The 27,513-nt window shown below is 48.4% G+C and overlaps 2 protein-coding genes across 3 annotated transcripts; both read left to right on the forward strand.

The window, feature by feature from the left end:
• The first annotated feature begins 249 nt into the window (after positions 1-249).
• ALDH2 (aldehyde dehydrogenase 2 family member) lies at positions 250-11,332 on the forward strand. Its single transcript, XM_063315433.1, has 13 exons — positions 250-402; positions 3,070-3,174; positions 4,823-4,963; positions 5,083-5,162; positions 5,973-6,084; positions 6,657-6,785; positions 7,140-7,253; positions 8,155-8,257; positions 8,748-8,932; positions 9,373-9,537; positions 9,811-9,968; positions 10,300-10,414; positions 10,881-11,332. The coding sequence occupies exons 1-13, from the start codon at positions 265-267 to the stop codon at positions 10,911-10,913; spliced, it is 1,578 nt and encodes a 525-aa protein (XP_063171503.1). The 5' UTR covers positions 250-264; the 3' UTR covers positions 10,914-11,332.
• A 1,884-nt stretch (positions 11,333-13,216) lies between these two features.
• Positions 13,217-27,487, forward strand: MAPKAPK5 (MAPK activated protein kinase 5). 2 transcript variants are annotated; one of them, XM_063315434.1, is made up of 14 exons: positions 13,217-13,375; positions 14,046-14,119; positions 14,306-14,381; positions 16,070-16,167; positions 16,571-16,683; positions 19,871-19,956; positions 20,345-20,440; positions 20,539-20,619; positions 20,740-20,927; positions 21,973-22,093; positions 22,669-22,799; positions 23,006-23,127; positions 24,024-24,128; positions 24,460-27,487. In XM_063315434.1, exons 1-14 carry the CDS (start codon positions 13,340-13,342, stop codon positions 24,552-24,554), a joined length of 1,422 nt encoding a protein of 473 aa, XP_063171504.1. In that variant the 5' UTR covers positions 13,217-13,339; the 3' UTR covers positions 24,555-27,487. The 2 variants fall into 2 exon arrangements, with proteins under 2 accessions (XP_063171504.1, XP_063171505.1); XM_063315435.1 differs by having other exon boundaries at positions 13,220-13,375; positions 23,006-23,121.
• The last annotated feature ends 26 nt before the right edge of the window (positions 27,488-27,513 follow it).

A 27,513-nucleotide genomic window follows, 5' to 3' on the forward strand; every position in this document is an offset into this window, starting at 1 on the left:
CGTTTCACGGGGAAATGCACCTTGCCGCGGGTCCGGTCCGGTGCCCCGTCCGCTAGGCGTAATTTGTGAGTCGCCGTGTGACTTGGCGACAATCGCAACGCGGGGGCCGGGCTCCGCGAGAGGGCCTTTGCCCGCCTGGCTCGGCTGCCATTGGCTGGCGGGAGGCAGGGGGCTGGCCCTGAGCCCCTCCCCGGCCGAGAAAGGCGCTGAAAAGGCGGCGGAGGAGAAAGAGCCGTTCGCAGCCAAAGGTCCCCGCGAAGGAAAATGCTGCAGCTGGCCGTGGCCTTGCGGAGCGCCCCCCGGCTGCGCCCCGGGGCGGCCGCGCTCCGCCTCGCCTGCAAGCCCCTGTCCACCGCCGCCGTGCCGGCGCCCAACCCGCAGCCAGAGATCACCTGCAACAAGGTGAGGGGCGCGGGGGAGCCCGGCCCAACCTTCCCGCAGGAGGGCCTGCGCGCCACGGGAGCGGCGGGGGAAAGCGCGAGCGCGCACGGGACGCTGCGCGCTCCCACCCGCCCCACTGGCGACCGCGGGACGGGGCTTGGCGAGGAAGTCGGGGGGGGGGGAGGCATTCCTGCAGGCCTCCGCCCCCCCCAAGCGCGGCCGCAGACCGGAAGGTCGCTGGAGAGGCTCTCAGGAATGCGGGGAGGGGGCGCCTTTCCCGGAGTCAGGGCGGGAAGGGGATGGGAGGCGGTTCGGACGGCCGCGGGAAGGGGAACCGCGCGGCGCCCGGGAGCCCGGCTAGTTGGCGGCGGGCACTCTCGGACTGGGCCCCTCTGGCCACCCGCGGGCTGTCGCTCCGACCTGCACCTCCCTGGTGCCAGTGGCCTGGACCAGCAGATCCCCGGGTCGCCCGCGGCCCCTCCCGGTGCAGCCGCCTCGGTGGCCGCGTTCGGGCATCCCGCGGCGCCGTGACTCCACCGCGGCCGGCGAGAAGTCGCGCAAGCAGCGCAGCCGCGCAACGCACAAGGGCCTGTGCAGGCGTTACAGGTGGTTGGAAGCGCCTCTCGAGCCGGCGCTGTCCACTTTGCGGGCAGGGCCCCTTAGCCTGCTCGATAACGCGGGCTGCGACGTGTGTGCAACGAGCGTACCATCGCCGTGGTAAGGGCAACAATTAGGCCCCCTCTTGATTGTGTACCCACCGTATAAGCTACTGTGAAATTATAATGACCTCCAAGTACTTCAGTCATTCATGCCTCGGCTCTAATGTGATTTGAACTATCACGGCCTTTATCAACCACAGAAGCATAGCTCTGGTATTATGGCTACCAGCTGCTGTACCTGTTTTCCCTAAATTTGCACCGCGGGAAGAGCTAGGGAGCAAGTCAGAGGGTTTGCCTTGGAACTGGGATCTAGGATTGGGAACTGATGGTGGGATGTTGGGGGAAATTTGTCAATCTAAGGTTTTAAGAATCCACCGAGAACAAACTTGTTCCTCTGCAGGAGGAATCGGACTAAGATCAAAGTGAGAGTGCGCCTACCTGTTTGGCCAGCTCCGGACAGCCTCTGGGGAGCGCTGAGCACCCCCTCCCTCTCCCGGTGCTGCTTCTGCACCCCATTTCCAGGCGTTTCTGGAGACTGGAGAAGCATCAGCCATCAGGAAACTGAGCAGCGGAGACGGGCCATCCTCTGTCCAGAGACTGAGGGGGGGAGATTGCTCTGCCGATTTCTTTTTCGTGGCTCCACTAAGGAAGACATGCAACTTTCTGATGAGTTATGGTAGGCAGGAAATGGTAGGTAGGGTTGTGACGAGGTAGGTCCTTGTACCTCTGCACCAGGTGCAGAGCCAAACCCCACTGAAAGCAAGGGGCAGCTTTCAGACCACGGTGGGTCCATAAAGTAATGAAGGTCACGCGCTGTAGATGATGTTGGTCCCCAGCTTCTGACAGCGTGCCTCCCCCACGCTCACTATGACAAGGGATTGAGCGGGGGGACAGTCAATGTGTAGCGGAATCATCCTCGGTGCAAGTGAAATGTTCTGGCTTGATAAAACTATGGTACAAATAAGCCACATGCCAGTAGATGCTACTCATTTGCTCTTCATATCAGTGAATTGAGAAACCAGACCTGAGTAGGTTCACATGAGAGTTGAATTCAGGATTATGATTCATTGTTGCCAAACCATACTAGGTTTTAAAGACAGCAACAATCCTAATTTAACGTTGGTTATTGGTTTGGCTTGCTTGGGCATGCTTGACAATAATCCCACACAGTCTTGATGCAGACAGAGTTGGATTTTTCTCACCGTTGGGATCTCCTTGAGATTGCTTCCACCACCGTTATCGCTGCTGCTCCTAACACGCCTCTCCCACACCCAAGTCTCTCTCTTTCCTGACTCCAATGTCCTCTTGAGTATGCCTGGGTGATTAAAATGGAGGGAGTTGCAAAACTCTCTGCAGGCCGTTTGACCTTTCAGTCACAACCCCGGCCTGACTTGCAACTCCTGCACAATTCGAAGCAGGACCAGCTTTCCTTTTTCTTCAAGACTTGCTCTTCGAAAGCCTTGCTTTCGAAACCTGGTTAGCCAATCTTGCTTCCCATTTTGGAATGTGGTTCAGTGAAGGCACATCGTCCATACCCACCGTCCATAATGATTGATGGAAAAAGGTAACATGCAAGAAAGTCTCCCTATATAAATACAGTGTCTTGAGCGCCACTGACGAAAGCCATCGAGATGAACAGAAAGACTTGGGTTCCTGTGCTGTTATACGGAAGACCACTCCAGAAAATAGAGTTTCAGAGTTCTCTCTTTCTCCCTATTTTTTTTTCCTGCAGCACCCAGGAAAACATGGGCAGTAGCTATCTTTACTATAGGGATCCAATCTCTGTTAAGAATACTTCTTAGTTTTTAAATTGTTGCAAGCAATTGTCATTTGCTATGGCTTCCTGGAAATCATGAATTCAAAGGTGTACTGCCTCTGAACATGGAGGTTTTGTATTAATAGTCATGTATTTGTTGGTTGTTAAACCAAGCTATTCCCCACTTATCTTTGTTCCAAAACAGTCACTGAAAATGTAAGATTTGTCTTAGCAAGCTCTCAAATGCTGATAGATCTGTGTTCTGAATTGCAGATTTTCATCAACAATGAATGGCACGATGCAGTCAGCAAGAAAACGTTCCCAACCATCAACCCATCCACAGGGGAGGTCATTTGCGAGGTTGCAGAGGGTGACAAGGTACAATATTGGGGTAATGCAAATCCTGGTTCAGCCACCACATTGGAGAACGTGGTGCCATCTGCAGGTTTTTTTGAAAGTTTAAGTAGGCAGTTAAATCACAGGCTTCCCTGGTTCAAAATTCTTTACTATGCTGACAGGCACAATGTATAAAGTTGCTGTGAGACTCCAGTTACGATAAATCAATATCTAAATCATTTTTAGCTCTCACAAAGAATGCTATCCAAAGTTTTTAAGATGTCCAGACTATGTATGTGGGTGTGTTGCAACATAAAACATGCCAGGAGTTTGCACTTGCCAAAGATTGTAAAGTAATCAATTTCCAGCCTGCTGTAGGCCACGCTCAAAGTAAACATTCCTCAGTTTGCCAAAGCAGCAGGCTTTATATGGCTACAGCTTGGCAGCCAGATGTGCCTGTTCTTGTGGTTTCGTAACAGCATAATCTACTGTTACGGGGAAGCTGAGGCAGCAGTAGCCAACAGGAATGACACAGCAGAAATCACACACAACCTCAGAAGCAATTCCCTGCAGGCTTCAACCAAGGGAAGAATGTGAGGGAGGAACAACTAGTAAGTGGTGACAGAAAATATGGAACAGTAGAAAATGCGATCTTATAATAGGTTCTTCCTCCTCTCTAAAGCATAGAAAATAAAAAGTTTTATATTCCACAAGCAAGTTGCAGTGTTAATCCGTGTACGTTCAGTTCTGACACTATTTATTAGTGGTGCAAATGCAGGCAAGTAATCAACAACATATGGCCAATATGGAAACATCTCTTCCATCCGATGATCAAAGGCTCTTGGGCAGCATTTGTTCGATGAGACAGTTCTGGGCTTGGTCTGCAGCAAGGCAGCCTTGGTGTCTTTTCAGGCCCTCTCAACTGCTACCAGTGCAGCATCCGGGCTGTGGGAGCATGTCCTTGTCCTCTCCTTCCCGCTGGGCAGTAGGACTGGCCTCCTTGCTCTTTGGTGCCATGCGCCTCTCCCACCTTCGGTGTGGCCAGTTATAAAATCGCACGCTTTCTAACGGCACTTCGCCCAACCGCCGTTTTCCTCTCCCCAGACCCTCACAGACAAATTCCATGCACTTCGTAATTGTCCTCATGGCCACTTTCCTTGCACCACCACGAAGGACTCCTGCTTCCGTGCAGCTGACCAGGTGCATCAGTAAAACCCCTCCTTCCTCCTAACTTTGTGCCGGGATTGGTTTTGTGGCAATTGACAGAAAGCCACCAAGTGGTTGGTGAAAGGGTCTGTGGTGTCTTATCCTGGGGTGGGGCTGAGAAGCTGGGAAGATGGAGGCGCTGAGGGCTTTCGTCAGTGAGAAAGTGCTCGCTTCCACGCTTTGGCTCTAGCGCTGCAGACCCACCTTTGCCACTTCCTCCTACACTGCTGTCCAGCTAGGAATGCATGCGCTCCGCTGCCCAGCCAGGCCTCCACCTTCCCCAACTGGGTTGCCCCATCGATCCACAGCTGCGTTAGCTGTGATCCAGAGATACCAAGATGGGGAAGGTACCTGTGGGGGAATTATGCCAGGCCAGACTCTGCCCATCTCAGTCTGCCGTCTTCCTGCTGCTGCTGTTGCTCTTCCTGGCTGCCATCCCAGCAGGGCTCCCTGCTGATACTCTCCTGCCTGGGTTCCTTTCCAGGCAGATGTGGACAGGGCTGTAACGGCAGCCAGAGATGCCTTCAAATTTGGGTCTCCTTGGAGAAGGATGGATGCCTCCCAGCGGGGCAAACTACTGAACCGTCTCGCTGACCTGATTGAAAGAGACCGGACCTATTTGGCCGTATGTATGGAATGGTTGGAGGGGGGGGGGTATTTTGCGCATGCTCCACTCTCTTTTCAGAACCTGAGAGCTCCAGCAGAACCTGGGTTTATAAAAACCGGCTTAAAATTTCTTCATAGGCTCTGGAAACATTGGACAATGGCAAGCCATACTCAATCTCCTACCTGGTAGACTTAGACATGGTTGTCAAGGAGCTCCGGTAAGAATCAATGAATATATCCTGAACTGTTGCCAGGCACAACTTAGGACGGCCCTGTTGCCGGTTGTTTTTTGGGGGGGGGAACCTGTTGCGGGTGTTTTAAAGGAAAGGTCATTTTAGTGAAATACATTCTGTTGTCATTTTCCAGCAGTTAATAATCCAAGATTTTTTTTTTTCACTCAAGCAAACCTGAACCATAATCTGGAAGGAATCTTTCTTTCCTCCAGAACGAGGTTAGAGTTGGGAAACAAATCACATTGTTTGTTCAGCCAGGTGCACAAATCCCTTAGCCTATTTAAAAAAGAATATCTGAAAGGATTAAAATATATCTGGGAGGATTTGCATCTCCTGAACTTGGTAGAGGCACCTGTTCTCTTCCCTCTTCAAAAGCTGAGCAAAAAGAAACATTAAGCAGGGATTGGATAGCATAGACTGTATTTATTATCTATCAAATAATATTTAGATATGACAATATTGCAACACTTTTTGAATATTTGCTTGCATTATAACCACTTTGCAATGATCCTTCTGCATACTGATTATATATATATATATGTATGTATGTATGTATATATATAATGCTTTTTTTTTCATGTGAATTAGAACTGAAATGGGTTGGGTGATGTGTGTAGAATTTATAAATTTCAACTGCAACTGAAGCAAAATCACAACTGGTTTGTGTCCCTGCTTCTAATCCTGTTCCAAAATATTGCTGGGAGTGAATTTTCATTCAACGATTTCTGCAAATTTCTGTGGGAACTTTGTCTGTGATTCTAGTAACACCTTTAATGTTTTATGGTTTTGTTCCAGGTACTTTGCAGGTTGGGCTGACAAATTCCACGGAAAAACCATTCCCATCGATGGAGACTTTTTCACTTATACAAGACATGAGCCAGTAGGTGTTTGTGGACAGATCATTCCGGTAAGTCAAGCTGGTCTACAGCAGATCGCGAGTCCTGTACTTCTGTGCTATGGTGGTAGAGATGGGGAGATTTTAATGCGATTCTTGGACTGAACAGAAGCAAAGACGACGTGTTGTTAGTATTGTCCTCTTCTCTGACCTATTCAAAGCCTTGCTTGGGTAGCCCACTTTTAGAAAAGGATCCTGGGTTTCTGTCTTCCTGTTTGTTCTCCCAAATATGTTGGCTCCCCAACTGTGATCTCCATCAACCTGAGACAAGATTTGTTATCTGTTTGAGGATGGTGGGATTGGAGTTTAACACACGAAGACAACTTCAAATTAGAGAAGAATGCTCTAGATTTCCTCTAGAACGTTACCTAACAGATGCTTACTTTACACTGCAATAGTTCTATTGCTCTATGCTATTATTTGATTGCCCATTGACTGCCACATTCCTTTTGAGATTATGATCCTACAGATCTTCTGATTTGGGGGGGAAAGAGGAGGGGAGCCCAGTTCTGTGAGAAATTAATTGTGCAATCCAATGTAGGGGACTTAAGATTTTTGAGTACCTACGTTTCTTTTTCTTGCAGTGGAATTTCCCATTGCTGATGCAGGCATGGAAGCTTGGCCCTGCACTGGCCACAGGGAACGTGGTGGTGATGAAACTGGCTGAGCAAACTCCCTTGTCCGGTTTGTACGTTGCCAGCCTGATCAAAGAGGTAAGAGATCCATCCCAGGGGTTCATACGGGTTTTCCAGCATCTCTTTGCTCACATTCCAGAGATTCACTTATATCAACACTGTGTACCCCTGCACCTGTATGCAGAGAAGAAACAAACAAGGAGCCCTTCTTTCCTGTTTTTTCCTTCTAGAGTCAGCTGCCATCCTTTCTATCAGGGAGATTTTCAGAGGAATATCGGCCAACTTCTGAGTGTTATCTGCTTGCCCACTTGGAATGTGTGGGACAAATTTCTAACTGCCACTGCTTCCTCCACGTTTTCTATTTAGTCAGATGGCCTATCTGTAAATCTTGATCTGTCCAGTTAGGAAATTATTTTCTCCTGTGTCTAACAGGCTGGATTCCCACCAGGTGTGGTGAACATTATTCCTGGTTTTGGGCCTACAGCTGGTGCTGCTATATCTTCTCACATGGAAGTGGATAAAGTTGCATTCACTGGTTCCACCTCGGTGAGGAACTAAATATTTATATCCTCTCATTCTTTTTCAGCCTTTGGGATTGAAATTAATGTGATAAATCAGAATACTGATACTAAGATTTTGCAGTGATTCTCAAAGTGGGTTTTTGGTTGCCCCGATCAAGGAGCCATTCATTGCCCCAAATACTGCTTGATGGGTCTATAGCATGGCATTTTTGCTCTGAATACAATTTAATTTTTTAAAATTAAAATTTAAAATTATTTTAAATACCCATCTCAGTTTGCCTTAATGTAACAAACAAAAACAGTGAAGTAGCTTAGGCAATTCAACTAATCCACAACAGTCTAATTTTACACTGTTTCTAAAACCATGTTAATATTGTGGGTGAGCCTCTCAATAAACCCTAAAACAACTACTTGCATGCACTATGGCTCTAAATAAACAGATCTGACCTTAATTTAATTGAAATTAATGGGACTTACTTACAAATAAAACTGTTTAGGAAGGAATTCTTGGTTCAACCCACTAATACTAGCTGAGGTGGGAGAACTTCAAAAATCCCTTGCCAATATTGACAAATGGGGTATAAATTAAATTGCTCAAACTTCACTAAATATTGGGTCACTTTTAGGTACAGGAATGTTTCATCTGCCTTGGTCCAACAGAGTGACCTTCAACTTAGGTCTTTCACTACCTAATGAGGCTTTAGGAATTTGCCTTGGGTACGAAATTATAGCCTAGGGTTGCAGGTTTCAGGAATTCCTTGATTCTTTAACCAGCCACTAGACCTCAGTCTTAAAAAAGGTAGAGCGATGTCTTGTTGCCTCTGGGCACTGGAAAACACCAAACAAAGCTGAATCCATCACTGGTCTTTCCTTTAAATAAGCTTGTTATAGTGTCCAATAGAAGTGTCTGATTCTTAACTGTACAGGTTGGGCACCAGATCCAGAAGGCTGCAGCTGAGAGTAACACGAAGAGAGTGACTCTTGAGCTTGGTGGGAAGAGCCCAAACATTATCATGTCTGATGCTGAAAGTAAGATGTTCTTCTTGGTGGGGACAGGCAGTGGATTGAGTTTGCATCTGGAGTGGGGCTGGCAGCTTCCGTGCAGACTGCAGTGGGAACCTCACAGTCAGCATAGCAGTTTGGATAAGCTCTTCACTGAAATGCATGTCGTGCACCCTACAAGCAAAGATGAGTGTCCCAACTCATTTACCTGGAAAGGGCAAAGGCATTTCAGACCAGTCTTCTTCAGCCTTGATCAACTTTTCTCAATCCTGGCTATGTTGGATTGGTGAGGAAAACAGGAGTTGTAATGTGTTGGGATCTGAACCAGTCCAGGTAAAGGCTGGCCACGCTGGTGCTGTTGATGCGGGATTAGGATCTAGTTTCCAGGTGGAAGGGAAATTAAATTCACTCATTGTTCTTACTACTGCTACTACAGTAATTAAAGGTACTGGTTGGGGGTGTTTTTTGTTTTTTTCTGAATCGCCTCACTTGGATGCTCTCCCTCCTCCTCCTCCAGTGGACTGGGCTGTCGAACAATCTCATTTCGCATTATTCTTCAATCAAGGACAGTGCTGCTGCGCTGGATCTCGGACCTTTGTCCAGGAAGATGTATATCACGAGTTTGTGGAGAGGAGTGTGGAGAGGGCCAAATCCAGAGTAGTTGGAAACCCGTTTGACTTCAGAACTGAACAGGGGCCTCAGGTGAGAACAAAACAACTCCAGTGTGCACCACCCACTTTTCGGGGAGCGCCTTTGAAATATTATCTTGAATTAGAAAAACTGAGCCATGGTTCTAGACAGGAAACAGTCCTCTCAACCACTGCACCTTACGCAAAACATAATTTTCTCTTTAAGTTAAAATGTTAGCATTACTTAAAATCTAGCCAGTAAAGTGCAGATGTATTTGCAGGTTAAAAACAGAGAAAGGTAGAAACTCATAGATAGAAGTGATAGTCCAGTTGACCTAGTCTGTTTGTTCCACAACTCTAATCCCCTGGGGCAACTGGCCTTAAAAAGTGTCACTGTCACCGCCTTCAGTATCAAATGCTTGGTGAATTTTTTTCATGCAGGCAGGTTTGCACCCTGATGGTAGTAGCACCTTGACTGAACTGATAAGGCTGGTCTTTTGTGGTTCCCTTAAGGTGGATGAAACACAGTATAAGAAGATCCTTGGATACATCAACAGTGGAAAAAAGGAAGGAGCAAAATTACTTTGTGGTGGCAACCCTGCCGCAGATAAGGGCTACTTTATCCAGCCAACTATCTTTGGAGACGTGCAGGACGATATGGCAATAGCCAAAGAAGAGGTTGGGAGAATCATGCATTGCCATAGTAGTACATTTCTAATTTATGCCACCTTGTTGTTGTTATATTGGTTCACATTACATAACTACGATTGTTGAACTGCAGAGTTGTCCAGCCTGTAAAAATGGACGGCGCTTTCTTAAAATACATACCCTGATATGTGACTTTGGGCAGTAATATTGCAGAGAATCCCTTTTTCGTGTCAGAAGCCCCTACCAAGGGGCTTCTGTATTAAAAGGATACATTGTAATCTTGCATATATTTTTCTTTTACAGATTTTTGGACCTGTTATGCAGATCTTGAAATTCAAAACCATCGAGGAAGTCATCCAGAGGGCCAATGACACCAAATACGGGCTGGCGGCCGCGGTTTTCACCAAAGATATTGACAAAGCAAACTACGTTTCTCAGGGCTTGCGAGCCGGAACTGTTTGGTAAGCCCTTAAACTTAAGAATGTAGCTCTGAAGGGAAAAGGAGAGGCTCAGTTCTGGAGCACTTGCTTTCCACGCTGCAGTCCCCAACCCCTGTTGGGAAGTAGAGAAAGACTCTTCTAAGTCACTCTTTCCCCATCCTCTTTCAAGTTAATGAAAACTGGAAGCTTATACTTGAGATTTCCCACATCACAAAGGAGTACTTGTCTTCAGTTGTTACTATATGCATTCAATGTTGCTTTAAATTTACAGCGATAGGGTTAACTCCTTGACTATTTGTATCACAAAGGGAATGTAATCGAAATCGTTTCCAATGCCAACTGTCTCTTGCAGGGTAAACTGCTACAATGTGTTCGGGGCACAGGCTCCCTTTGGAGGGTACAAAGAATCTGGCCAAGGGCGTGAGGGGGGAGAGTATGGCCTGACCCCATACATGGAAGTAAAAACAGTGAGTATTGTCACTACTGGTTCCCTTGGAGTGTACTGTAGGTAACATCTTCAGGTCAGGTCAGATACAAGGAAGGATTTATTTTAAGCTATGTGAGCTTCCTGGGTTCGAGTTTACAGAGCTCAGATAAAATGGGAAGCCCGTATCCTGAGTAACAGAATGCCTTGCGGTGTTACTTAAATAACTAATGTATTCCTGACGGTGTTCCTGAAAGCCCTGACTTTTGCTTTGCCCAAGGATGGCAACCTTCAGTTCCCTCAGTTGCAAATGGAAATATGGCTTACTAGGTAGATACTGGTAATTCTAACAGCACATGAGGGATATTATTTTCTGAACTGTAAGAAGGCTGATGCATTAAGCCAAACTCGTACCACTTACTTGCCTTTACAATATGGGGTTGGGATAGGTAGGGGTTGGTGAGTAGATAGAAAACCACAAATCCCATCTATTTGTGTCTTCTTGCTAGGTCACCATCAAAGTCCCACAAAAGAATTCTTGAAGAAGTACCACCACCTGAAGCCGTCCATATACGTCACCCCATACTTGACAGAAAAAAAAAAATCAATCAGGAATTTACCCTGGAGAACTCTACATTAGGAAAGAAAAACTGCCTTCTATAAGCAACCCATGGAACATACATGTAACCGGTGGTTAAGAAGTATTTATTTTGCTGCTTAAAACTGTTCTTGGCTCTTTCCTGAGACCAGGCCCCTTCATCTGTAATGTCCCCACCAGAAAGGGGGGGAGATAATAAGGGCAAGGAAAATCTCACGTTCTCCACACAATATAACCTGAATGGAAAATCTATAGAAGCATTTACTCTAAAACAGGCTACTTTTGAGAATCAAATGTTGTAAAGCAGCCCCTTTCTGCACTCTTTTTGTACCTTCTCTAACACATAAAAGATTTTATCCTTAACGTGTATTTGCTTCACTTTGGATGGCAAGGTGAGGCTCCAGGGTGACCAAAGCCCGAGATTTGGGGAAGAATCGGGGGGTGAATACGGAGCCCTCTGCACCCCATCTTTTGTGACTGGTTGTGTATCCACAAAAACTCAAATAAAATTCACGGGAAGATCCCTTATGCCAGTGTTTCCTGACCTTGTTGACTGTAAGACATGTGGAGTTCAACTCCCAGAATTCCCCAGCCAGCACAGTCATTGCTAAGAATTCTGGGAGTTGAAGTCCATACGTTTTAGCTCTTCCCAACTTTGTCTTATGCCCTGATTTACGCACAGAAAGTCTTAATCGCTTGCCTCCACGGATCGTGCTATTTAAAAAAAAAACCGGCTGCACAAGAGCAGGCAGTCCAACATAACCGAGCATCAGTCTTGACGGCCAGAAAGTTGAATTCTCACCCGCTCCCCTCAGAAACTGGAAGGGGGTTAAGAAAGATGCGTGACTATGGAAAAACCACCGGTAAACAGGACCAAAGGGTAAAGGTAAAGGTTTCCCTTGACGTAAAGTCCAGTCGTGTTCGACTCTAGGGGGCGGTGCTCATCTCCGTTTCAAAGCCGAAGAGCCGGCGTTTGTCCGTAGACACTTCCATGGTCATGTGGCCAGCATGACTACATGGAACGCCGTTACCTTCCCGCCGAAGCGGTACCAATTAATCTACTCACATTTGCATGTTTTCGAACTGCTTGGTGTGCAGGAGCTGGGACGAGCAACGGGAGCTCACCCCGCCGCGCGGTTTCGAACCGCCGACCTCCCGATCGGCAGCTCAGCGGTTTAACCCGCAGCGCCACCGCGTCCCAAACAGGACCAAAGACATGCCAAATATTGCGAATGCAGCCAAACACTCGGGAAATTAGGGCCGTGCTTGTGATACACATCTTGGCGACCTTTGGCGGCCGCTCGGCTATGGTGGTTCGCAGAACAGACGGGGGTGGGTGGGACGGTGTCAACCAGTCCTACCTGAAAAATGTTCTACCTGAAATTAAAGATTCGCCCGCCGGTCACGCCCTTCCCCAAAATGGCGACCGGCCTCGCCGCTTCTACCTCCGTCCTGAAACGTTCGAGATCTCGCGAGACTTCCCACACGAAGTCTCGCGAGCTGTGGACAAACGCAGGCGAGGAGGGAGGCGGTCTGCCCCCTGCAACCACGACGGAGAAGGGGTGTGTCCGGAAAGGAGCGAGGGACGCCGGCCCATGAAAGCCCCACCCTTCCCTCGGACGCAAGGGCTGTCTCCTTCCCTCAGATAACCCCGTCGTTGACGTCATCAGGAGGCGCGGCCCAGGCGAAGAAAGACCCGGCGGCCCCAAGGGAACCTTAACTGGAGAGAGAGAAGAAAAGAGGGAGGGGCCTCTGAGTCATGGCGTCGCGTGTAGGCACAGGGCTGTCTCTGCCATCCGCCTGACTCCTTTCTTCGTCCAGAGCCTCGGGCGCGGGGAAGCTTACGTTAGGATCGGCCCCGCGCGGCTCGCGAAGGAAGGCCGCGCGGAGCTAGAGGAGCGGCGCAGGTCTGCCTCGGGGGAACGGGGCCGCCGCCGCTGCTCCTTCACTCAGGCGGGGCTGCCCGCGGCGGGGCGAAGCGGTGGCCATGGCTGGCGGCTGCCCCGCGGCGGTCGAGCCCCGGCGGCCGGGCTGAGCCGCTGCGGTCCGTTCCTCCCGCCCCCGCGGCCTCTCTTTTCCCCCGCCGCGAGGAGAGGGCTCCCGGGCCTCCGCGTCCCCGCCGTCCCGCTCCCTTCCTCGGCTGCTGGGCGGGGATGAGGCGGCAGCCCGGCGGAGGCGGTGGTGGCGGCGGTGGCGGCGGCGGCGGCGAAGGGGGAGGCAGCAGCGGCGACGGTAGTGGAGGCGGCGGCAGCGGGGACAACGACGCCGACGACTCCGACTTGGAGGGGCGGCCCCCCGCCTAGCCCGCCCTGCGCGACCCCCTCGCCCCCCTCGCCGGGCCTGAGGCGGCGGCGGCGGCGCCGGAGGAGGATGTCGGAGGAGCCCGACGCGGACAGGATGATCAAGGTGCGCGCTGCGGCCAGACCGCTCTGCGGCGCGGGCAGAGAGGCCCTCTGAGCACGTGCAGAATCCCGCCGGCCGCCTGCCGGCAGCGTGAGAGGAAACCCAAAAACGTGGGGTTAGTCGCAGCGAGGGCCCCGTAGAAAAGAGGGATTACACCTCCCATCGTCCCCAGCCCGTGCCTCTCTTGAGGAGTTTGACTACTGCTCCCATCATCCCCAGTTCAAGGAATGGCCGCACTGTGGCTGGCACTCTCTGGGTCCCGGCCCTCGATGATGGCCTCCAGGTCGGTTGAAGTACGGCTCCCATCATCCCCAGACAGGTGCCCTCGTGTTGGACTACAGTTCCCCTCATCCTCAGTTGGCCCCTCCCGCGTGTGCTACATCACAGCTCCTGTATGTTGTTAAGGGATCAGACTGAGCCCTCCGGATGATTTGGGGATACAGCAGCTACCCTTGTCCAATTTGCATGAACGCTGGGCCTGTAGCTGGGGATGATGAGAGCTGTAATCCGGCAATCCAGACGGTAATCCGCACAACTACATATTGCCATAGAGATGCCCTGCTGCCAGCCTCTTGGTTTTAAAGCACTAATGTGATTTTCAACTGCTACAGGTGGACCGTCTTACCTTGGCCCTTCAGCCTCTCCATTTTTTTCTCCCTTAAAAAACAAACAGGAAACTTCTATTTTAGAAGAGTACCACATTAATTGGACTCAGAAGCTGGGAGCTGGAATCAGTGGCCCAGTAAGGTAAAAAGATCTTTTTTATTGGTTTAGCATTTGAACTTGGGTGAGAGCTGTGAAATATTGGGTACTTGAATTAGGCTGTGAATAAAAATCAAAGGCTAGATTGGAACAGAGTTCTGTTGATGTGTTCTAAGTCAAGATCTTCCATATACTTCCATTAATCAAGTGTTTTTACTGCTGCCTGCACAGAGTCTGCATGAAAAAATCGTCTCAAGAACGGTTTGCACTGAAAATCCTCCTTGATCGCCCAAAAGCGAGAAATGAGGTACAGTACGCTATTTATGGAAAGGTTTTGGAAATCTGTAACAGTCCTCTTCTCCATTATCCTGAAACAATTTCTGAATTAAGAAACAGTACTATATCCATTCAAATACCAGCGTGTGTGTTGTAGTACCGTTGACAGCCAGAGGGATGTGCCAGGTGGATTTGTTTGTTTAATAATGTTGGTTTTCCTTTTTTGCATCAGCTAGATGAAGTGATTGGCCATTTTAAACCAATGAAATGTAATATTCCAAGTATTAAAACGTTGTTGCAAAGCATAAAAGAAGCAACAGTGGATGTTTGACGATAACTTCATAGCACAAAGCCTTGTAATGAATCATGGCATTGCAGTTAGCTATTAAACTGAACCTTAAAAGACAAACCCAACCAGTGGAAACCTTGGGTAGATACTAAATATCCTGGGTCAGGACCTGGTGAGTCTTGGTGCGGTTACCAAGAAGTTGTTCATTTTCCTGTGGCAGCAGGAACTGAAGCGAGGCCTAAATAACATGCAGGAACACATCTGGAAGAATTTGGTTAGGAAAGCGCCACTATAAAATTGCTGGTAGCTTGGCTTTAGCTTATTTATTTATGGAAGATATTGGTATAACATCAAGTGATTTATGATCCTGTTCGGATAAAGGTATTTCCTTTCCCGGCAAGGCCTTGCTCGGGCCTGGTCATCTTCCAGCCCAAGGCAGACTCCTTCAGTCAATGCCCCTTAATGCCAGTGAGATTCCACACAGGATGGGACTTGATGGCTTTCCAGCTGTCTTGATCTCAGCAATACTGCGAACAACATCACCACTCCCAGCCCTCAAGGGAGAGTGAACGTTAGAAGCATATCAGGAGGTCAGGTCTGCTCCTGTTAATGTTTGTCAGCTGTTTCTGGGATATGGATGAGATTTGGGCTTGTTCTGACAATGCCACCCAGAGTAGCTGCTGACGGGTCCTTCCTGCTGTGACTGCATTATCAGAAACCATTCCTCCATTTTGCCTTGCTAGCCTTCAGCGTAGTGGACCTGGAAAGAGCCGGCATTTCCCAGCTCTGCTGAATCTGACTTGTCAGAAGGAAACAGGAGAGGCCCAGACCATGTCCAGAGCACTCAGTCAACTCCACGTTCCTGGTGGCGGTGCTTGATTTTGACCGTTTTGAGCCTTCTGTTCACTTAAATCTCTCCACCTCTCCCCTGCAGCCAACCCCTCCTACTTTGAATTCCTTCTCTCGTTATTACTCATTTCTTGCTTGACCTTTTGCCTGATTCTACCCTAGGCCTTGAGTTTTAAACTCCAAGTTTTGCTTTAGAACTCAATTTAAAAACACGAGATCTCAGTCACGGTGCTCTGTGTCAGTTAGTGTTCAACCATATGAGCATCCGGGAAGGATTGAATTCCTTCCTGGCTCAGAAGGGGCAGTTAGATACCACATAGCTGAGAAAGGGACCTGAGGAATTCCAGTAGAATTTCCAGTAACCTGCAGGCAATTGGTCCTGGAAAAACATCCCAGGCTGACCTTAATTCTGTCAAGCTATCACCCTTGGCTTCCTATGAATACAGAAAGTATATAGCAAAAGTGAAAGTATATAGAAATACTTTTGATTTCTGTCATGTTGGAATAAGAGGCAGGAGCATTTTGAGGGCTAAGGCCAGAGACAATGGGGGTTGAGTAAGTTTTCTCCCATTTTACACCAGGTCCGACTGCACATGATGTGTGCGGCACATCCCAACATTGTCCAGATTATTGAAGTCTACGCGAACAGTGTACAGTTCCCCCATGAGTCCAGCCCACGGTAAGATGGTGCAGGTTCTTCTGGTGCCATGGCATCTTTTTTGCAGTTCATCATAAAATAGAATTCTGTTTTGCATTTAAGGCACCTTTTTTCCCCCTCAAAACACGCCTGCTGTTTATCTGTTCTTTCCCCTTTCCCCCACTGTTGCATGCCTGGTGATGAATGTGTTATTCAAAGTATGCTGATACTTTTCTTTCTTAGAGCTAGTCTAATTCTTAGCAGTCTGGTTCCCATTGTGTTGTTTTTTCTTTCGTATATCATCCTGAGCGGTATCGTCCCTGCAAAACATTTGCCTGGGTCCGCTTCCTTGGAAGTATGGGGCTCTGGGGAAGTCAGCGCTGGCTTTTCTTAACCTCTCAGTATCCTTTTTCCATGTAACAAACTGGAATACTTTTAAAACTAGGTCTCGGCTCCTAATTGTAATGGAGATGATGGAAGGGGGTGAACTGTTTCACAGAATCAGCCAACATCGGCACTTTACTGAGAAGCAAGCAAGCGAAGTAACAAAGCAGGCAAGTTTGAACACATGCACCCCCCGTGACACCCCCCCCCATTCTGCCCTCATCTAAGCAAAAAATATGGGAGGAAGGAACCATACCAAAAAAAACCCACGATTTCCAGGGGATGGATGGGAAAGAGGCAAGCTTTCGAATAAAAAGTAACGTTTGACCCTGTCCACAGATTGCCTGCTTTGTTATAATCTCAACATTTGTTTCCCAAGTTTTGGTGGCTGAGGTGCACACGCTTTTCCTTTGCGGTACCAAAGTGGAATGGTGGGGGGCACCTGAGGGTGCTGCCTTACTGGCCGAGGAGCGGTTGATTGAATTGCCTAGCAAAACCACCTGCTTCCAGCGAAGTTTAACAGCAACCAGCCCACGCTATGATTCTGGCAGGGAAGCAGCGGGGCGCTCTTTTGCATTCTCAGGAGTGCGCATTTATGTCCTCATAGCAATAAGGCTGGGAATTACCGGCCTAGACAAACGCCTTGGAGCAAAATATCAGGGTGGGTTAAAAATGAATACGAGTGGCATTGCGTGGGCTCTTGTCTAAAGTTGTGTAACTGTGAACGGAGAGCATCTGTTGGCGCTGTGTTTAGCCTAAGAGCAGAATCTTGGTCTAAATTCTTGAGGGTTAAATGAATGTCTTCCTTTTCTTTGTAAAGGCTAGCAGAATGGAGGTGAGAGTCATTTGATTGTACATTGCCTAATCTCTCACCCTGGGCCATAGCGACTGGGAGTGCTGGGAGCTGTAGTTCTGTACCTGGAGAGCCAGAGACCCCTTCCTGCGATGCTGACTTGGGAGTGGGCCATTGGCACAGGCCCACAGATGTGAGGGAGCAGATTACCAGAACTCCCTGCCTATTCACCTTTGGGAGAGGTGGATTCTCTCTGCCAAGCAGAAGGAATGGCTTCATCCCGTAAAGGGTCCTTCCGGTGCCTTGTTCTCAGAGTGGGAAGGCCACCCTCAAACCTGTGGGGACCCAGAGGCTGAGAAGTACTAAGCAGAAGCAACCGCTGGGTCCCTAGCCTTCCTGGTGGGAGCGGAAGCCTGGGGTAGCGTCTTCACTTGGGCCTGCCTTCCCTGTTACGATTTTGGCTCCTGGTGCGTGTCAGGCCTGGCATGTCAACAGCAGACAGAGCTCCTCTTTTCTCCAGGCCTCGTGTGGAGTTTGGGCGCTTTGTCTCTGGTTCTCGTGAAATTTTAACCACGAAGCTACTTACCTCTGTTGTCCCTGCGCTGTCTCTGCTGCACTGTCTCCCACTGCCACTCCTCGGGAGCGCTGTCACCCAACAAGCCACGTCTGGAGAAACATTTCGTCCCAGGCTCCATTTTCAATTGTGTGTGTAGAGAGTGCTGATTGCCAAGGAACCGGTGGAAAGTTTCCATTGTGGTGCTGTGTTCCCTTGCCCGTGGAGCAGATTGCCCACCCAGTCCCGCCAAGAGCCTTCCAAACAGACCTAAAGTGGCCCTCCTAGAACAGGGATAAGCAGCGTGAGGCCTGAGGGCTGGGTTGCGCCATCTGCTTTAATGTCTGCTTTCCGTTTCATACCCTGACACGAAGGTTTGCGGTTTGATAAAGGGGGAGAGAGTAAATTGTGAGAATTCGATTCCGCTTTTAAGTTTCCAAACTTCATAGCTGCTGCTATTTGAAAATAAAGTAAAAAAAATGTAAAAAGTTGAAAACAAGTCACTTCGAGTGAACTGTTCGCATCTCAAATGGGCAGCTTTTTCAGAGTGCTCGGTGTTTTTCTTTTGATGTTACCAGTTGTGGGGGAGAAAATCGATACTGTGAATACCGAAGGGCTGTATGTCCACTTGCTAAGGCTAGGACTGCTCCAAGGTACCTTCACGGAAATGTCCAGATTGCTTTGTATTACGTGGAGTTAACAGTGTCTTTCAGTCTGGCTTTCAGTGCTGAACACAGTAAGGGGGTGGGGTGACTTCAAAATGTGCCTTTCACAAAAACAAAAACAAAAAAACCCCAACCCTGGTGAGCATGGAGGATCTGCAGCTGTGGTCTTCGTGTGTGCTTTCAGAATTCCACCCTGATTTTCACTAGTGATGCAAGACTGGATTCCAGCACACCAACACCACGTTTCATGTTTAAATTGGTAGTTCATGCTAGGGCAGCGCACATCAACTGGCGGAAGCTGCCAATTCACCTCTTCCATTTAGGAAGAACAAACTCTTTTATAAGCTGTCCCTCGTCATTCAAAGCTTACGTGGAACAATGCTGAGATTGAGCAGAACTTCAGAGAAGGGGCTGGACCGTGTTAACAATTAATTCACATTTGTTTAGCTGTACGACCACTTTGCCCTTGAGAACCAAAAAGAGATGAGCATAAGTTGAGATCGTGGTGTGTCTGTCATTTAATGTTCCATTCCGTATATGTTGGTCTTTCGTATTCTTCAACTGTATTCAAGTACATTCCTTAGTTATAGGCATTGTAGTTCAGCTCCTCTGATGATCACGTGGCTCTGGAAGGTTGGCTTAGACCAGGGCAAGGCACTGTCAAGCACAACTGCAGGTAGTCCTTGCTCAATGACCACATTTGGGGCTGGAATTTCAGTTGTTAAGTGAAGTGGTCATTAAGCAAATAATGCAGTTCCCCATCAATTTTGCTTGCCAGAAGCCAGCTGGGAAGGTCAAAAATGGCGATCACATGACCACAGGATGCTGCAATGGTCATAAATGTGAACTGGTTGCCAAGCACCCAAATTGTGATCACATGACCGCAGGATGCTGTGATGGCCGTAAGTGTGAGGACCAGTCGTTAAGTCCAAACCATCACTAAAAGAATGGTTAAGTGCAGACTGCCTGTAGTCCAGGAACTTCTATCCTTGTGTGAGCCAGCCTTTTTAATGGGTTTCCTCCCTACTGCAGGACTGCTGTAACTCACCTGCTTGGGATCCCCAAGCCCTTCCTCCAAAAACGGGCGTTTTCCTCAAGGTGATTTAAGCTTTGCTTTGTACAGTTGAAGCTTACTTCCTCCCCAGTGAAATGACATACCTCAGCAATAACAGTTGCAGACCCAGAGAGGAACAAAGCATCCCAAGCTGGCAAATCACGGATTGCCTTGTGGAAGCCGAGCCGTTTGGCGTGCGCCTTAGCCCTGTAGGAGCCGCTGGCCTCAAGGTGGCATCGACTTCTCAAGACGGCTCCATGACCGTCTTCTGACTTCCTGTGCTTCTTTCCAGATAGCTTTGGCTTTGCAGCATTGCCATTCTCTGAACATTGCCCATCGAGACCTCAAACCCGAGAATCTCCTTTTCAAGGATAACTCTTTGGTAAGGTGGATGTTGATTTGTCCGGATGTTGTTATTTCTGTTGTTCTGGTATCGGGTCAGTGTTAGCAACGCAGCCTCCCTGCCTCTGTTGTTTTCGACCAGCCGTTGGCCTCCAGCCCCTCGGAGGCAGTTTCTTCTGTCCTTTGGCTCATCCTCCTCCCTTGGTCTTTCATGCCACGATCCTGCCCTTCACCAGCCCTTCTGCCCTGTGCCGTCCAGCCCACTGTCCTCCCTCTGCTTTGATTCTCCTGCTCCTGGTAGCGCTTTCCATTCCATCAGCGGCCCCAGAAACGTTCCATGTTCTGACGCTGACCGTTTCTGCTAAGCAGTAGCGGCCTTGAAAAGGGGAGAGAGGAATGTGAGGGTCCTTTCTTGTTGCTTGCCCTAGGATGCCCCTGTGAAGCTGTGTGACTTTGGGTTTGCCAAGATAGACCAAGGTGACTTGATGACCCCACAGTTCACTCCTTATTATGTAGCACCTCAGGTAAGTTCTTCCTGGAGCTTGCCAGCAGCTTTTCACAGATCAGAAGCCCCTGCACCTCCAGGTCTAAAGGCTACCTGTATCTCCTCTCCACGCAACAGGTACTAGAGGCACAAAGGAGGCATCAGAAAGAAAAGTGTGGTATCATCCCTACCTCACCAACCCCGTACACATACAACAAGGTAGATTTTGGGCACCCACGTGTGCTTTGCTGGCTCCGCTTGAATTACGTAGAGTGGATTTTCTCCAGCGTAGGAAGCGGTGTCCATCAAACATTCATATTCCTTTTCTGTTTATATCAGAGCTGTGACTTATGGTCCCTGGGTGTCATCATTTATGTGATGCTGTGTGGGTACCCACCTTTTTACTCTAAGCATCACAGTCGGACAATTCCGAAGGACATGAGGAAGAAGATCATGACAGGGAGCTTTGAGTTCCCGGAGGAAGAATGGAGCCAGATCTCCGAAATGGCAAAAGACATTGTGCGCAAGTACGTCTGGCGAGAGCATTTGGGGTTGGGAGCATTTGCCCCTTCTTGTTCAGTCTGTCGTCTTCTGCAGTTGATAGCAGTGCTTTCTGCCTCCGTTTGGTGATTTTAGAAGCTTCAAGCTGCTGTCCACCAAATTGGCTGCCTTTGCACAAACCAAAAAGACTTATTGCCAGTGTGCTGGGGAATGATGGTCTTCCAAGTGTCCAAGAGTCCAGTATATCTAGAGGGTTCTTTGTGCTTTCCTACAACTTCATGTGCTGAAAGAGGGGCAGCCTTTGCAGCAAGCACTCCCTGTTGCTGATCAGCAATCAAGGAAAGCCCCGTGTCCACATCCTAGTGTTTGAACACTGGCAGCAATTGACCGAATTGTATTCCTTCCTTTACTGTTTTTGCCATAACGATTTTGAGTAGACGGCTTCATGGCCCATGAGAAGGTCTTGCTTTGACCATTAATCAAATACAAAGAATCAGAAGTTATCTGACATTTGTGTCAGTGCTGAGATGGGGAAAGAGGAAAGCTGGCATTTTTATAACCCGACAAAGCAGAACTGGGTTTGCACTTGGCCAAGAAAGGCGGGCTGTCAGCCACATAGTAAGGGCTGTGGTCGTGCCCCACCCATTTGAGAGCCTCTTTGGAAATTTCACCAAAGGCTGCTCAAAGGATGGCATTCTTGCCACCTGCCTGCAAAGCACAGGGATAGCTGCAGTCTGGTGAAGTCCCAGCTTGTAAGGGACTTCTGGTGCATTCTGACCCAGCCAGCTTAGAACCCGAATTCCTCTGTAAGTAACTTATTTTCTGACCCAGGTTGGTTTCGCCAAGGAAGGGGCAGCTATTGGTGGCTCTGTTTCCAGCAAGCACGTTTAAGCTGGGAGGATCCTGAGCTGATTCCGCCTCTGCGGTTGCCAGTCTCCCCATCTGCTAAGCTGAAACAGTGAAGTGAGGAATGGGAGCGTAGGATGTGTTGAGAGAGCAAGTCAGTGAAGAGTATCTGGAAACCTTGAAGGGTTGGCTTGAGTGATGGGTTCCTTTCTTGGAAACCTTTAGGCTGCTGAAGGTGAAGCCCGAGGAGCGACTGACGATAGAAGGCGTTCTGGATCACCCCTGGCTCAACTCAACAGAGGCGCTTGATAACATTCTGCCTTCCGCCCAGCTAATGATGGACAAGGTTCTTAGTCTTGTGAAATGGCTTATTTGTAGACAAATGCCTTATTTGCTTTGTCCATGGGATTTGATCACCTAGCCTAGCTTTTCTTCCCACTGGTGGTAGCTCCTCTCCAGCAGAGGGGGTCCTTCCTCGTCGCCCCTCAGTTGATGCTTTCTTAACTAGAGGCGTCCACTCCCATCCTGTCGAAAGCCAAGGCCTTGCATGTTCCTAAAGCACCCAAGCTTTAGGATTTACCCAAGGCCATTGCAGAAGCCAAATCCCTGAGCAGTCCGAAAAATCCTGACCCAGGACCGAGCCGTCTTACAGCACTGTTCCCACCACACAGTCTGGGTTGAGGGAGATAGTTGCAGCCAGAGACTTTGTAAAATTTGACTCCCATCCCCTGGCTTTCAAATTAGATCTTATTTGGGAGAACCAAGTGATGGTCTCAAGCTGATTCTCCTTTGGGGATCTACACTTCGGTGTTCTTGACCCCCAAGGTGGTCTTGTGCCCAATCCCATCCTTGCTCCTGCTGCTTTAAGGTATTGTGGGTGGAAAACCTGAACGCTTAACAACTTCTCTCCAATCACAACAGGCCATGGTTGCTGGGATCCAGCAGGCACATGCAGAGCAACTGGCAAACATGAGAATACAGGATCTCAAAGTCAGCCTCAAGCCCCTGCATTCGGTCAACAACCCAATTCTGCGCAAAAGGAAACTGCTGGGGTGAGTTTCTGAGGTGGTTCTTCTGATGGCGGGAGGGGAAAATGGAAAACCTTGGCTGCGGGAGGAAATACGGAGCGAGGCCAGGGCGTGCCGCAACTCTCCCCTCCTCCTCTTTGGGCACAGGCTAAAGTTCAGAAGACCAGCCGGGGAGCGGGGGGGTGAATCCGTTGTGCTGGCTGTGCTGACGCCCCTCTCTGTCATCGCAGCACGAAACCGAAGGATAGCGTGTATATCCACGATCCTGAGAACAGCAGCAAGGACTCCAACGTTGCTCTGGAGAAGCTCCGGGATGTGATTGCTCAGTGCATCCTGCCACAGGCTGGTAAAGGTCGCAGGTTCTAAGACAGGCTGCTTTCGGGGTGGGGAGAGGCTGAGATGGCCGTCCGGCGTCAGAGCCAAACCGGGTTGGAGAGCGGAACTCCAGTTCTTCCTCTTGATAAAGACCGAGATGCCACTCCTTGGCGTTTGTTTCGGTTGACATAACGAACTGCTGCTCTTTGTTCCTGCTAGATTTTGAGGTGATTCCAGTGGGTGAAGGAAAGGTATGAGCAGCCTGAGTAACAGCGAGGATTTTTTTTTTTTAATGCCCAGTCTAGGGCTTTGGCTTGAAGCTAAGAGTTTAAATTGCCCGGGAGGGAGGAAAATAAATGCTTGCCTTGATGTGGAAGCACAACATGGTAGAAACGAAACAGAGCCCTCGTACAGAGAATGCAGCCCCTGCTGAAAACAACCAACTCTTTCCCTTGACTGGGTTGACTTACGAAGTCAGGGAACTCCCTTTTCTAACACATTACGGCAGTGTTTCTCAACCTCGGCAACTTTAAGATGTGCGGACTTCAACAGCCAGCATGGCTGGCCGGGGAATTCTGGGAGTTGAAGTCCGCACATCTTAAAGTTGCCGAGGTTGAGAAACACTGCACTATGGCATCATTTCTCTTAAGTCCCTTATCCTGCCCTCTAATGACTGCTTCCCCTTGTGTCCCACAGTCTCCCAGCATATTGGAAAGAGCGACAGGAAAATAATCGTTAAGTATGTAAACCAAGTACCTCGTTTTTCGGTCTTCAACCTTCCTTCTGCACTGATTCTGACCGCAGTTACTGTTGGGTCCAACAGACTAAAGTTCAGCCTTTTGAATTAACTCCAGGCTGACAACCAAAAGTCTTAGAATACTCAGGAGAGGTCGTTTTTTGTTCTGTTCTGTTTTGTTTTCGGTTCTGAACCAGGAGAAAATGAAGATGAGAAACTGAACGAAGTGATGCAGGAAGCCTGGAAGTATAACAGGGAGTGTAAATTACTAAGAGACACCCTCCAGACTTTTAGCTGGAACGGTAAGTATCACAAACCTGTTCGAGTGTCTGGAGAGCGCAAATGAAGAAGAATTTAGAGTCTGTCTTATCTCCCCATTCCTAACCCTCAGAAGGATGCTTATCTCACATTTCAAGACGCCTCTTGTTAGCCTGATCTCTTTCTAAAGCCAGCTGTTAGACTGAGAGGCTAACAAATTCTGAAATCTCCCCATAAAGTTCTGCTTGGGGCCAAAATGTTTCTCTTTTCCGTCTTCATTCTTGCCCTGTCATGATCAATGACAGACTCTTTTTCTGTCCATTCCTGTTTTCCACTCGCTGGGCATTAACTCCAGTTCACATCTTACCTTTCTAGGTAGAGGATTCACAGACAAAGTGGACCGGCTAAAACTGGCAGAAATAGTGAAACAAGTCATTGAAGAACAGACGACCTCCCATGAGTCGCAGTAGTTGGAGCTGCTTGTTTTTACCAAATAACACGTACTCTCACCCTTTTTTTTAAAGGCCATTTTGTGAATTATCTGTTCGAGCAGCTTTGCCCAGCCAGGCGCCTTCCAAATGTTCTGGTTTGGGATGATAACGGTGGAAAAGCACCCAGTTGGGCAAGCCTGCTCTAAACTGTAAAAAGTATTTTTATGTAAATTAATAAGTCATAATTATTTCATTAAATTTCCACGCAGCTTGAGAAATGCTGTATAGATGTAGATAATGAGAATCATTGGTACTGTAATATTTTTTTAAAAAACTCAGTTCCTCAAAATTATATATATATATATATATTATATATATATTACATGATTTTTACGTACCACTTCATTCATGACTTCAAATGGGGCAAATGATCAATTGTGTTATCCTGCGTATCCAGATGAGACAGTGTCTCTCCAGCTGCCTGACACCAATGATGTACCAGCTCGTTTCTGTTGGCATCTGTTGGCCTTCAGCTCAATAAATTACTTGAAGAAATCAGCCAGAGATTTATGAGCTGCTCAGCTGCCTGGTAATTTCTTTCAAGGCAGCCATGTGAAAAGTGAGCGCATCTTGTGATTGCTAAAAAAAAAAAGTGTTTCCAGGTCTCGAGGCCATCTTCCTCGAGCAAAGGGTTGCAGCTAACCCTGTTTCTAGTTTTCTCTCTGGCAGCACATTTGTTTTTTAAGCCAGGCCTGGGGACAGTCCTGCAGAATGGCTTGGGAACGGCGGCCTGTGCCCTGTCGCCGCTGAAGAGCCAATTCAAGGATAGACGTGGGCTTCTCAACTGCCCCCCCCATAGTTTGCTGTCTCTGGGGCGATGGGTTCCTTTCTCCCTGAGCCACATCACCTCACCTGGCTTCCTTGCTGTATTCTGTTTTGGCTTTTCAGGCTCATCCCTCAAACGCTGTCTTGCCCATCTCATGGACTTTGTGCCTGACAGCCACCGGCTTCGTTCTTGCTGTTTTCAGTGAGAACCGTTTGATGGGAAGGCATGGAAGTGTCTGACTCTTAGTTTGGGTTTTTGCTCTTCAGTTTTTAACAGGAAGCACAGGAAGATTATGCTGTCAGGAGGGCTGTAAGGGCTCAACCACAACCGGACAGCTGCAGCCTTTGTCTGTGGCTAGTTCAGTTGATCTACGCAGGCCGTGCATCTGGTCTGCAGATATCCAAAGAGCGCACGCTGAGAAACGGGTTAGGGAGGCTTTCTCTGGAGATACCCATAAGCATAAAGGACGCCATGCCAGAAAAGGAGAGAGCATTTTAATCTGGGGGAACAGAGCCCTCTGCCAGCAAAAAGCTGCAGAAGTAGGAAGATGTTTTTCATGCTCTGCAGAAGACCAAAGTGAGGTGAATCGTAGCACCAGCTTGTTAATAATTGCCTGCTGCGATTGATTTCTTCAGTCAGTTAAGCAGAACGCTACGATCCTTTTGTAGACACAGTTTTCCCACCAAGGATGCCCATGAGGTGGCATTCTGTTTTTCTACAGCGACTGGCATTCATAGTCTTGAAAGTATTTAATACGCCTTTTCTCTGAGGCTTCTGTTTCTTGGTTTTCTCCAGCTTAGGGGAAGTTTTTAAGGGATGCACTTTGGCTGGTGTGAACAGCTGACCACAGAAGCTGTGTGGTCCTTTTTGTGGAAGTATGCTCCGAAAGGCATGCTTGCCCTCACGTTAGTTTCCCCGGCCGGTCGTCCCCCAGCCGAGGAAGGATTGGAACTCCCCGGTATTCCCTGGTGGTCTCTGCTTTCAGTGGGAAGCGGCTGGACCCAGCCAGAGCAGCTCCCAGAAGACCCCATTTGTCTTGCTGAGACGGCCTCCAGACCAGTTTCGTCTTTTGGAAGATTACAGGGAATCCAAGGCTGCCATGACCAATTGAGGCTGAAGATCAAATACTTACTTGGTTTTATTTAATTTTTGTTTGACTAGTGTGGGGTGGTGTTTTGTTTTGGGTTCTTTTTTTTTTAGATTAAATATTTTTACTTCTCTCTTTCCCTGCCACCCTCATTCGTTTGATCTTGGCTCAGTGGCTGGGCTCTTTTGACCAATTAACCGTTGTACGTGCTGTATGTTCCACTGATCCTACAAGAAAGTGTGCCCTGGACTGCCATCTTGAAAGGAACAAGTCTAGGCAGTCAAAAGTCTCTCTCTCCCCCCTAACAACATCGACAGTTCAAGATGCCTAAATCAATTGTGCATGTGTCAGTAGCTCTGCAAATCGCTTCTGAGAGGTACCCAACTCAGTTTTTGCTGTCTGCTGAAGTGAACTGAACAAGCTCCACATGGGGTAAAGAGAAATCTTCACATGGGATGGGAATTATCTGCCCTAGCAGCTGTTCTGTGGAATGCAGCAGGAAGCAAACGGATGGAAGTCAGGCCCCCTGAACTGCTGGTTCTGACTGTGCGCTCTAGATCCACCCTTGCATTAGTTCTGCATGATGCTGTAAATACATTAGCTTTCCCCAACATGAACTCCTCCAGATGCTTTGGGACTACAGCTGTCATCACTGGGGGTTGGGCATGGTCCTGGAGATGGATTTTACTGGGGTTTCCTTGCAAAGCTTTTCATACGCATCTCCCCCATCCTAATTTTTTCTTGTACCTTTGGGAGGAAAAGTCAGCCTTCTGATTACAATGGGCAAAATCCCTAGAGATGATTGATGATCCCTAGAGACGTGGTCCACGAGAATATGTTCCGAGGCCGGGAATGGCGTTGCGCGTGTACATTTTTGGCCACCCTGTAGCCGACATTCAGCGGTTAGGTTCAGTCTTGCCTTCCCCATCGTTTTGCTTTCCTCCCTTTTATGGCCATTTTGCTGTACCACGGTTTTGTTTTTCGAATCCGTATTAAATGAATGTAAATATTATGCATTGGTGTACATAAAATAATTTTACTAAAATTTATCAAAGTTTCTGTGTCAAGTTTTTTTTTAAACGACT

Source organism: Candoia aspera, chromosome 15, assembly GCF_035149785.1.
Source record: "Candoia aspera isolate rCanAsp1 chromosome 15, rCanAsp1.hap2, whole genome shotgun sequence".
NCBI classification, from domain to species: Eukaryota; Metazoa; Chordata; class Lepidosauria; order Squamata; family Boidae; genus Candoia; species Candoia aspera.

Excerpts from the sequence above, each read along its gene's own strand:
- MAPKAPK5 (XM_063315434.1), top strand. The coding sequence starts at position 13,340 with ATGTCGGAGGAGCCCGACGCGGACAGGATGATCAAG. Across the intron at positions 14,120-14,305 it reads GGAATCAGTGGCCCAGTAAG|AGTCTGCATGAAAAAATCGT; the intron begins GTAAAAAGATCT and ends CTGCCTGCACAG. Across the intron at positions 22,094-22,668 it reads CCCAGCTAATGATGGACAAG|GCCATGGTTGCTGGGATCCA; the intron begins GTTCTTAGTCTT and ends CAATCACAACAG.
- ALDH2 (XM_063315433.1), top strand. The coding sequence starts at position 265 with ATGCTGCAGCTGGCCGTGGCCTTGCGGAGCGCCCCCCGGCTGCGCCCC. Across the intron at positions 7,254-8,154 it reads CATTCACTGGTTCCACCTCG|GTTGGGCACCAGATCCAGAA; the intron begins GTGAGGAACTAA and ends TTAACTGTACAG. Across the intron at positions 10,415-10,880 it reads CATACATGGAAGTAAAAACA|GTCACCATCAAAGTCCCACA; the intron begins GTGAGTATTGTC and ends TCTTCTTGCTAG.